General features: G+C 33.2%; 2 protein-coding genes across 2 annotated transcripts in view; one reads left to right on the forward strand and one right to left on the reverse strand.

Annotated features, from left to right (window-relative positions):
• LOC111087353 overlaps positions 1-11,803 on the reverse strand; it is a 51,407-nt gene that overhangs the window by 15,127 nt on the left and 24,477 nt on the right. The window lies entirely within an intron of this gene.
• Positions 2,013-10,227, forward strand: LOC106465770 (insulin-like growth factor-binding protein complex acid labile subunit). The gene is made up of 3 exons (XM_013926006.2): positions 2,013-2,317; positions 4,766-7,445; positions 9,509-10,227. The coding sequence occupies exons 2-3, from the start codon at positions 4,793-4,795 to the stop codon at positions 10,090-10,092; spliced, it is 3,237 nt and encodes a 1,078-aa protein (XP_013781460.1). The 5' UTR covers positions 2,013-2,317; positions 4,766-4,792; the 3' UTR covers positions 10,093-10,227.

Raw genomic sequence — 11,803 nt, forward strand, 5'->3', positions numbered from 1 at the left:
TCTTATAATGTATAATTTGTGTATTCAAAGCATCTCTTATCGTGTATTATTTGTGTATTCAAAGCATCTCTTATCGTGTATTATTTGTGTATTCAAAGCATCTCTTATCGTGTATTATTTGTGTATTCAAAGTAACATATGTTATAATTTATAATTTGTGTATTCAAAGCATCCCTTATCATGTATTATTTGTGTATTCAAAGCATATCTTATCGTGTATTATTTGTGTGTTCAAAGTAATATATGTTATAATTTATAATCTGAGTATTCAAAGCATATCTTGTAATGTATAATTTGTGCACAGGTATTTTGCGACCTGTATAATACAGACTTTCCAGGATGGAAATAAACTGTTAGATGTGTATAGGGGTTGCTGTTTGGAGTTTTATGTAATTTACATCATCAAGAAATAATAGGAACACAGGAGATTTGTAAAATTTAAAACATTTGCTCAAATTGCTTTGTTATTAAAACTCTTTTTTACTTTATGAGTGGTTGAATCGGATCTCTTCAGTACTTGCTTCTTACATCGTCACTTATATTAACACCCAGATTGTAAACAACTAAACTTGATAATCAAAGGTTCAGGGAAGAAATTACATAGGTTAAAATTTTTCACGCAACTTCATTAGGTATTGCCAACGTGAGAAGAAAGAAATCAGTGGATATTAGTAACACCCCTCCCGGGATTTGGGGAGCCTGATTAATAGAATCCTGGAATTGGAACTCATAGCTTTATATATAGACTTTACGTCATTAGTATAATACGTTAGTTATTTTGTATAGAGTCTTCATGATGTATAGAAACTGTAAGCTGTTTTATATAGGCTTTATTTGATGTATAGCTATTTTATATAAACTTTTCGTGATTTATAGAAACTGTAAGCTGTTTTATATAGGCTTTATTTGGTGTATAGCTATTTTATATAAACTTTTCGTGATTTATAGAAACTGTAAGCTGTTTTATATAGGCTTTATTTGGTGTATAGCTATTTTATATATAGAGTTTTCATGATGTATAGAAACTGTAAGCTGTTTTATATAGGCTTTATTTATTGTATAGTTATTCTATATAAAGTTTTCGTAATTTATAGAAACTGTAAGCTGTTTTGTATGGAGTTTATTAGATTTATAGAAAATGTTAACTTATATATATATAGTTTTCTTGATGTATAGAAACTATCAGCTGATTTGTATAGAGTTTATTAGATTTATAGAAACTGTTAACTTATATATAGTTTTCTTGATGTAGAGAAACTGTTATTTTATATATAGTTTTCATGATGTATAGAAACTGTTATTTCATATATAGTTTTCATGATATATTGAAACTATCAGGTGTTTTGTATAGAGTTTATTAGATTTATAGAAACTGTTAACTTATATATAGTTTTCATGATGTATCAGAAACTGTTATTTTATATATAGTTTTCATGATGTATAGAAACTGTTATTTTATATGAGTTTTATTTGATGTATAGAAGCTGTAGTCTATTTTGTATAGATTTTATTTTATCTATATATTTAGTTTCGTGATATATATAATCTCTTATCCTAGTTATGTCCTGTTAAAACTAGAAATGGTTTTATTTTCGAACAAAACAGACAGTTAGTGCTGGTTATCCGTTCAAGTTTTAATATTTTTCACAAAATTGTAATCGTATCATTTTATATTCATTTTGATAAACCTGCTATGCAACTTTTATTCTCTTTAATATCATGCACTGACATTAAAATATTAATATTAAGGATAAAATATGGCAAATCCGAAAAGCCTGTTTTAGTTTTAGAAGGTTATAGATACTAAATTGTGAGAGAGAGGTGTGAGCAAAGAAAGAGAAAATGAATGACGTCTTGTCAGCTCATCTGGTAGTTATTCAATATTTTATTCCAATATATTATAGAACTTTAAACTGACTAGGCTACTAAGCGGCTAATCCTGTTACTGAATTCCGCTTCTACCTCAGGCCTCAGGCGAACACGGTACCTGTCTTAGTGTGAAACTAGGTCAGGCCACACATGCACAAACCTGTTCAACAGTTCTACAACTACGTGTTAGTCCAGGTGTTTAAGTAATATTTTTATGTTGTCTAAAATTTTTAATCGTTTAGGATTTAGAAATATTATATATTAGTTAACTTTTCTTATGGACTTCTGTTTTCACCACGGTTAAACTATGTTAACAAGGATGAATTCTGAAGTGTTTTTGCAAATGGCGCCAATACAGTCGGGAGAAACTGCGTAGTTGGAGAAAATCTCAAGATTTGGCTGCAACAATAACTGCTACTACTGGTCGACTAACAGCAGCAAGGCTGAGGTATTTCGTAAAATTTTACTGTGGTTGTTTCTTTAATTTTATCAACAAAATTATTATGTTATCATTGTTATCTTCAGTACTCAATTGTATTGTTGCGTCATTAAGACTGATAACATTTTCTTCGACGTAAACTTATAACAAGTTGCTTATCACTGAATAACAAACGACCATTTTAATTATACTTATAACCCAGATAGATGAACTAGCCAATGGTCAGTTGTAAATGTATTTTAAACTATAAGCACAAAAACATTAATGTTTAAGTTGAATTGGTCAATGATCGTTTGTAAAATATATCTTAAACTATACACACAAACACGTTAAAGATTGTTCTGAACTTTCCAGTGATCACTATCTTAAACTATACACACAAAACATTAAAGATTAGGTTGAATTCTCCAAGGACCACTTGTAAAATATATCTTAAACTATCAGCTATAGCTACTCGGGGGCGTTAGCCCTTTCCAATTTTGAAGTGATAGATTAGAGGAAAGGCAGCTAGTCAAAACCACCAATCGCGTGCTCTTGCGCTATTCTTTGCCAGTGAATAATGAATTGACCTTCATATTATAATGCCCCCACGGCTGAAAAGTTGAGCATATTCGATAACGGGGTTCGATCCTGTGACCTATAGAGTGCGAGTCGAGCGCCCTAACCATCAGGCCATTCCGGACTCCAATTTATTGGTGTATTATCATAAAGTAGCTAAGGACAATTGTGTAACACAGCTTGTACTGTACGCACAGACACTTTAAAATTAAATCTAAATTAGCCAAGCATCAAAATATGTCTTAAACTATATACACGATAATCCAATCTTAAGCAATAAATTGAATTAGTCAGTGATCAATTATAAAATGTGTCGTCAATCATAGACACATACTAATGAATGAGTCGATAACCTTATTATATATATGTGAGTGTGTTCCTTCTTTCTTTTTAAAGAGCAGTTTTATTCACAAAGTGTTTGTGCCAATTTAAAGATTGATATTTACGTGTTTAAGGAGCTCAATTACATTATTTGTAAATCCTTTTTGTACTTTAAATTTAAACTTTACCAGTCAATAAATCTCTAATCTATATTCCACCTCCCTCCAGTTTCTGCCAAGCGCTTGGAAATTGGTAGTCGTAAATCACTTCCCTCCATTTTCTGCTAAGTGTTTTGAGATTGGTAGTTGATAAACCACCTCCATCCATTTTCTGCTAAGTGTTTTGGGAATTACTATACAATAACAAAACACTTAGCAGAAAATGGAAAAAGGTGGAGGAATTGCTAGACAATAATCCACCTTTTCCATTTTCTGCTAAGTGTTTTGGGAATTGCTAGACAATAATCCACCTTTTTCCATTTTCTGCCAAGCGCTTGGAAATTGGTAGTCGTAAATCACTTCCCTCCATTTTCTGCTAAATGTTTTGAGATTGGTAGTTGATAAACCACCTCCATCCATTTTCTGCTAAGTGTTTTGGGAATTACTATACAATAATCCACCTTTTTCCATTTTCTGCTAAGTGTTTTGAGAATTGCTAGACAATAATCCATCTTTCTACATTTTCTGCTAAGTGTTTTGAGATTGCTAATTGATAATCGTCCTCACCCCATTTTTCTGCAAAGTGTTTGAGTCAGTGCTATTAATATTAAGTGCTAATATTAATATGATAATTATTGGTTTATGTTAGGTTAATGTTGGTGTATATCTATGAGCATCTTGCTAAATTATTGTTAGTCTTGTTACTATTAGTGTGATAATTGTTACCTTGAATGCAGTTTTCTACTTAGAGAAATATCCCCTTTCCTCTGTCCTTGTGCACATTTTTCTATATAGGGGAAAAGCATTTTTCTCTAATGGTTTTTGTAGTTTCCACTAACAAAGCAGCTATTTCTATCTGTTGAAGGCTACGCAGAAAGTTATAGGAAAGCGGCTATTTCTATCTGTTGAAGGCTACGCAGGAAGTTATAGGAAAGCGGCTATTTCTATCTGTTGAAGGCTACACAGAAAGTTATAGGAAAGCAGCTATTTCTATCTGTTGAAGGCTACGCAGAAAGTTATAGGAAAGCAGCTATTTCTCCTATAACTTTCTGTGTAGCCTTCAACAGATAGAAATAGCTGCTTTCCTATAACTTTCTGTGTAGCCTTCTACAGATAGAAATAGCTACTTTCCTATAACTTTCTGTATATTTTTCCATTGAGAGTTCTTTTCCTTTAGTATTGTGTATATTTTTCTATAGAGACAAAAAGCTCATTTTATCTCAAGAGAGAGGCGGTTTTTAGAAGTCAAAAATTTTATATCTATTAACACAAGTTGTTATATAACGTTGAAGTTTGTCACAGCGTCTGTCGCTTTTGGAAAATCAGATTCTAAAATATCTGAGAATAAAAAACAGATAGAAAACTTAAACATATATTATAAAATATTTGCATTATGTTTTTTTGTTTTTTGTTTACACAGAGATCTGGCAATTATCAAGACAGTACCATGGTAGTTATAGTTCATAGGCTGCTGCTTCTAGTGGTTGTACAGACAGTACTCACCTTGGGAGAAAAGACCACAACTTCTCCGCCCATTCCTACACCCCAACCAAAGGAATTAAAATGCCCGACAAATCAATTTTTTCTCTACCCATGCAAGTGTACAGCTGGTGGGCAAAGGGGATTGTCTGTGTATTGTGAAAATGCAAATCTAGCTATGATGGCTATAGGACTGGGAAACGTGAAGCAGCCTTTTGAGGATCTGGTTATTTCAAAATCTTATATTGTGAAAATGTTTGGTGGTCTGCTTAACAACATGACCGTGTACAACTTACAAATTATCTACAACAACATAGAAGAAATCTCAGAAAATATTACAAAATCTATAGGTGAAACCCTGGAGTCTTTGAATTTAGAAGGCAACCTTTTAAGGGCTGTTCCTCTCTTAGCGATTAGGAGGACACCAAAAATAACCTCGTTGAATCTGGCTTTCAACCAGATTGAGATAATACCAAACCAGGTCTTTAGCCACTTACACCTTCTCAAAGAATTACGCCTTGATCATAACCGAATTAAGAAAATTGAAGCCAGAGCCTTCACTGGTCTTTATCAATTGGTTCATCTTCATATTCAATTTAATGAACTTAAAAGTTTTCAGAGAGCTGTTTTTACTCCCTTAAGAAATGTAAAGTACTTAGATATTTCTCATAATAAATTCACAACGTTTGGAAGAAGTGATTTTAACGTGTTACGAAACTTGTGGTTTCTAAACTGCTCTAGCAACCAGATCGAAAAACTTCCATTGTCTATGCTTGCAAGGAATTCTTATCTTCGCGTTTTCAACATGTCATTCAACAAACTGAACAAGATCGACAATTACATGTTTCGAGGTGTGAGATTTCTGCGTGATGTGTACTTTCGAGGGAATTTAATAAACGAGATCTCGAGAAGGGCTTTCTCTGTACCACGTCATTTGAGAACTCTGGATTTACAAGGGAACGTTTTGGACAGTTTGAACTATGATATGTTCAGTGAAATGAGATGGCTTGAACATCTTGATTTGAGTTATAACAAGTTAAAAAGAGTTGCCGGAGGGGCACTAAAGGAGATGTATCAGGTAAATATAGATCTCAGTCACAATCAGATCACGCTAATTGGTGAAAAGGCCTTTCAACAGCTAACGAACGTTTCGGTGTTCGATTTATCTCATAATAACCTTTCTTCTCTACCAGATCAAATGTTTTTTAAGTGTGACATTGTTGAGCTTCGTCTAAACAACAACAATATAACAGAAAGCCATCAAATTCCTCTATCCAACCTCACGGGGCTAAAAGTTGTGAATGTCAGTCACAATTCATTAACTGGGTTGGATAGAGTATCTTTGACAACTAAGAAACTTTACGAAGTACACACTCTAGACCTGAGTTATAATAACATTTCCCAAATATCAGGAAATGTTTTCGAAAAATTTGCCAGTATAAGATCTATCTATCTTCAGCATAATCAACTCCAGAAACTGGGTCATGGCTCATTTGGAAAACTGTCTACCTTGCTTGAGTTGGACGTGAGTTATAACAACATATCGGATGTTAGTCACGCGACCTTCACGAGACTGCTATCTATCCAAAGACTTTTTATCAACAACAACCGGATCAAGAATATGTTTGGTCTTCCAGTTGTCCTAAGCGAGATTCACTTGGAAGAGAATAAGCTGGATCATATTAGTCCCGGGACATTTCCTATGATGAACTCCCTGCTTCTATTGTACTTAGATCGTAACAATCTGACTCATCTCGAAAGAGGATCTTTTCGACATCTGTTAACATTACGCACACTGTCTTTGGCCAATAATAATATCAAGGAAATCCCTTGGCAAGCGCTGGAAGATATGAGTTCATTGCAGAATCTTTATTTCCAGAACAACAGTATAACCGTATTAAAAAAAAAGGCTTTTGGCCGATTGCCAATTGTTTTCCATTTACGTTTAGAATTTAATAATATTCAAAACGTAAGCGTTCACGCTTTTGAAGGAATGCTGCAATTATTACATTTAAATATGAGCTATAACAACATTACAGATCTCCCACCCGAAGCTTTTAAGGGATTAGTGTCTTTACGAATTCTAGACCTCTCACACAATCATATTTCAAATCTAGAGAACAAAACTCACGGGGTTCTGGATGACCTATTATCAAATGAAAAAGTGAACTTGTCTTATAACCGTATCTCTTTCATTACGGACAAAACATTCCCGAAGTCCCCATATATTCCGTATAAGCTCAAACATGTTGATCTCAGCTATAATTTTATTCCTGTAATAACTGAAACTTTTGACGATGGTCTAACACAAGTGGAATATCTCAATTTAAGTCATAATACGATCAATGATGTCAAACCAGGAATATTAGGTAACATAACTCGCCTCCAGATTTTGGACCTATCGTACAATCAAATAAGAAAGATCCCTAATGGGGGTTTCGGAAACTTGCCAAATTTAACGCTTCTCGATCTTAGTAACAACAGGCTGGGGTCTATCAGTGTTAATGAACTTGTGGCCATGCGTCAGCTAAAAACGTTGGATCTCCGGAATAACCAGATGTTCTTCTTTTACGAAGAACTTTTACCGAAAATGAAAGAAGGATTTACTGTTTATTACAGAGGTAAGGGTACTGTTTACTCAGTCGATATTTATCACCTTTAAGGATCTTATTGGTTACTAATATTGAATTGTGGGTAAATAAGTATATATCGAAACATAGGACGATTATCCATACGTTGTTCTAAACTATTTCTATACATAAAATGTCAAACATACCTCTAGGTAAAGTCTCTTTACACTGAAAGTGTTGTTATAACTAATTAATATGAGTCATAGTTCCAAGATGGAAATCATTCCAGTCTGTTTACTAACAGTTTTGATAACAATGTACAAAGAGGACCTACTATTTACATTTTATAAGTAGTAGTTTAAGTCTAGATCTAGAATTCAACTCTTGAGTCGACTTGTAGAGATATAAAAAAAAGTGTCAAACTTTAGTAAAATTCCAAAAAATACATTATTTATCTAGTGTTACTTTCTTTAACGGCATTCTCTATACTAGTTACTAAGTCGAATGTCAATACTTTATATTTTAATTTACTACTTTCATTATAAAAACTTTTTTCATTGTCACTTGATATATATATGGGACTAACCTAAATATTCTAAGGTCGAAATTCGTGAAATATTATTGGGATTGCGGCCAAAAATATCGTTAACAGCGAGAGTACCCAATTGATGAAACCATACATCTAGTCTTTATAAGTAGAAACAGTGTATTTAATTAGCTATACTGATTGATTTTTAGTTTCGTCTTAAGTACATAGATTACTCTGAAGTTATTATTGTATAGAGCTCATTTACTATATATGAAAACTTTAGTTTTCAACTCACCTATTTCACATTATGATGATAATTACATTGCGGTAGCGCCATCTATTTTAGCTACAAAGAATTAATAGCAACATGAAACAAACAAAGATCTCAAAGTGGTTATAGATGTTAAGGTTCGAAACAACAACACAAAAGTAGTATAAACAATGACACAAAAACCTCAAAAAACATCAAGGGAATATTGCAATACTAATCTTATGAAAACATAGAACGCTGGAGTCAGAGAAAACAAATAATTTTTCATTGTTTTAAGCATGATGAACATATATAAATGTTTGATGAAAAGTAGTTTAAAACATTTATACAAAGTAAGAGCAGAACTTTCCAAAAGATACATTTTTCATAAAACGATGTTTTAATTTTATGAAAGCCCTTAAAGCTATTCTGATTTTGATTTTCCAGTTTTACAAATAAGGCCTTTTAAGCTACACAATAATTCAATACATTGTTAATGTAATACTTCCATAACATTAGTAAATGACTTAAATATTATGATAATAATTATAATTCACTTACGTAATCTAGTTAAATTACGACTCCATTGTTCATGAAATTGATGTTATAAATAACGCCCATAACACTACTCTATCTGTTGTATTCCAGCAGGCGTGATGAGCCTTGGTATTGGTTGAAAGGCCTCATCGACACTGGATATAGATGTAGTGTTGGTAGGATATTATAACATATTCTCCTATGCTTTCACTTATGGGTTCTATTAGAATTATTTGTTCTTTATGTATTGTTTCCATAACATTATTTTTGTAACATTGTCTATTCGCAGTATATAGTTTCTGTAATATTTTTTATTCGTACAACATTGTTTCTGTAACATTATTGTGTTCGTAGTGTAATGTTTCCCTTACATGAATTTGGCCTAATATAATATTTATTTAACCTTTTTTTATTCGAAGTGCCCATTTCTATAATATGGTTTGTAACTTGTTTATTCATATCTGTGAATTATACAATAACTTACGTTTTAGACTTAAGTATTAAGACCTCTGCTTCCTGAATTACATATTAACTTATGTCTTAGACCGATATATATTAAGATTTCTGAATTACACTATAAATTATGTCTTATATTTATGTATTAAAATCTGTGCTTCCTGAACTACACAATAACTTAGGTCTTATGTATCAAAATCTCCGAACTACACAACTTATTTTTATACTTATGTATTAAGAAATTTGCTTCGTGTATTACACAATAATTTATGTTTTAGACTTGTATATTACACAACTCATGTATAAAGACTTTTAAATCACATAAAACTTATGTATTTTTAGACAATCCTCTACATTGCGATTGCCGTATGAGACCTTTGAGAAACTGGATTGGTAGTCAAACAAATGTGTCAGAATGGGAACACGTACTGTGTCAAGAACCACCATTACTGGCCAGCAAGTCTGTCGTATCGTTGAAAGAATCAGAGCTCCAGTGTAAAGGGGATTCAAACCTTGGCTTTCAACCGAAACCAGATCTCAAATTTCGGGGATTAGAGCACAAACAGCCTGGTTCTGTGCGTTTTGTATGGTACGTTGTCACTAGGGAGGATGTGGCTGGATTTAGAGTTGTCATCCGCCAGGAGGCGACGGGTAATGAGTACACGCACTTTAACCTTCCTTACGAACTTCGAGAATATACTGTAGATAATCTTAAGCCTAAATTCAGCTACCAAATCTGTTTGGTTGCAGTAGATTCCCGTGATATTCAGCGTACTAGTTTTCCCTCACAATGTGTATCCACTGGCATTCTGAAGTCTAGTGCGATGAAGAGAGCGTTTGTACTTTCATACCTGCTCTGTTACGCCGCAGTGACTATTATATTCTTACTTAACTTTATCAATACTTGTGGTTTGATTTATGATTAAACAGAGATACTCACAACTATTCTTAATCTATAATTAAATTGTAAAAATCTGCGTTGAAAAATAGTGTTTGATAAAAAGTTATCAGGTATACGAAGAAACAAGAAGTGTAACTGAATAAAGATGATTCTATTTTCACATATTTTGTGTCATTTTCAAAACTAAAGTCTTGACTTTATTTCTTGCATTATTTTTAGAGTTACATTGGACTAACTTTTGTGTCTATCGCGGAGAGTAGAATCACAGATTTTCGCGCTGTAATTCTGTAGACTTATAGCTGTCCCACCAGGAGACAACTATATTTCTTATAAAGCGACTATACAATTTACTATTAATTTTTATACCTATCACAACAGTTATAGAAAAGAAGGTTTGGTTTGATTTGTATTTCGCGCAAATCTACACGAGGGCTGTATGCGCTAGCTGTCCCTAAATTAGCTCTAGACTAAAGGGAAGGCAGCTAGTCAACACCACCCACCGCCAAATCTTGGGCTACTCTTTTACCAACGAATAGTGGGATTAACTGTCACATTATAACGCCCTACGGCTGAAAGGGCGAGCATATTCGGCAAAGGGGATTCGAACACGAAACCCGCAAAATGCGAGTCGAGTGTCCTAACCATCAGGCCATGCCAGGCCCAAAAAAGAAGGAAGAGAGAGACTCCAGGTCGAGTTTTATTGTAATTTAAGAATCTCTCTTTTTAACGATGAGATCCTTTACATCAATCTAATTTGGCATCATATAGGAGATCCTTTACATCAACCTCATTTGGCATCATAAAGGAGATCCTTTACATCAATTTAATTTGGCGTCGTATTGGAGATCCTTTACACCAATCTAATTTGGCATCATATAGGACATCCTTTACATCAATATAATATAGCATCATGAAGGAGATCCTTTATATCAGACTCACTTGGCATCATATAGGACATCCTTTACATCAATATAATATAGCATCATATAGGAGATCCTTTACATCACTCTCACTTGGCATCATAAAAGAGATCCTTTACATCAGACTCACTTGGCATCATATCTTCCTTTCATAGAAACTTGTAAAACATTTTCACTTCACTAATATCAGTTGTTATTTGTAAGTTTTTAAAGTAACGAATAAGTAAAAGTCTACACATAAATTTTCGTAAGTTTTGTGATCCTTGGTTTTAAGTGATCATCACATGAATTGATTCCAAAATAAATGCATTTAATTATGTTTATCAATTAGACTTCAGTATAGTTTGTGTCATATTTTTCGTGTCAGATACAGTATTGCTTCACTAGACACTGCCTTATCTGCGTGATGTCATGTTAAACGTCTTTAAACTTTATTTCATGTCAAATCTACTTCTACTGATACAGTTGTTGCGTATCTGCTTGTTTGTTAATTTCCGGTAGAAATTCTTTCTGAGAAACTCCAGCGATACAAGTCCTTTCTTGGTTAAACCAGTTTATTCTTCCTCGATACAAACTTTTAGCACACAGTAATTTCACAATCAATACGTTTCTCGTCACTTTAAACTTAACTACTTTCATAATTCATGCTATAAATCACAGCGATTCACAATCCCGATAACTTCACAAACTAGCTCAAGACAGAATCGTAAATTACCCGGAATACAATGTAGGAAAATGTCACGGAAATGCCAACGGACTGAGCTGAAGACCCTGCAAAAATGACTGCAGACATTACTGCAAAAGAGAGGTTGAACT

This window comes from Limulus polyphemus, unplaced genomic scaffold, assembly GCF_000517525.1.
Source record: "Limulus polyphemus unplaced genomic scaffold, Limulus_polyphemus-2.1.2 Scaffold2046, whole genome shotgun sequence".
NCBI lineage: Eukaryota > Metazoa > Arthropoda > Merostomata > Xiphosura > Limulidae > Limulus > Limulus polyphemus.

Bases quoted from the DNA above. Each gene is read 5' to 3' on its own strand.
- LOC106465770 (XM_013926006.2), top strand. From the start codon at position 4,793: ATGGTAGTTATAGTTCATAGGCTGCTGCTTCTAGTGGTTGTACAGACA. The intron at 7,446-9,508 runs GTAAGGGTACTG...ATGTATTTTTAG, and splicing joins ATTTACTGTTTATTACAGAG to ACAATCCTCTACATTGCGAT.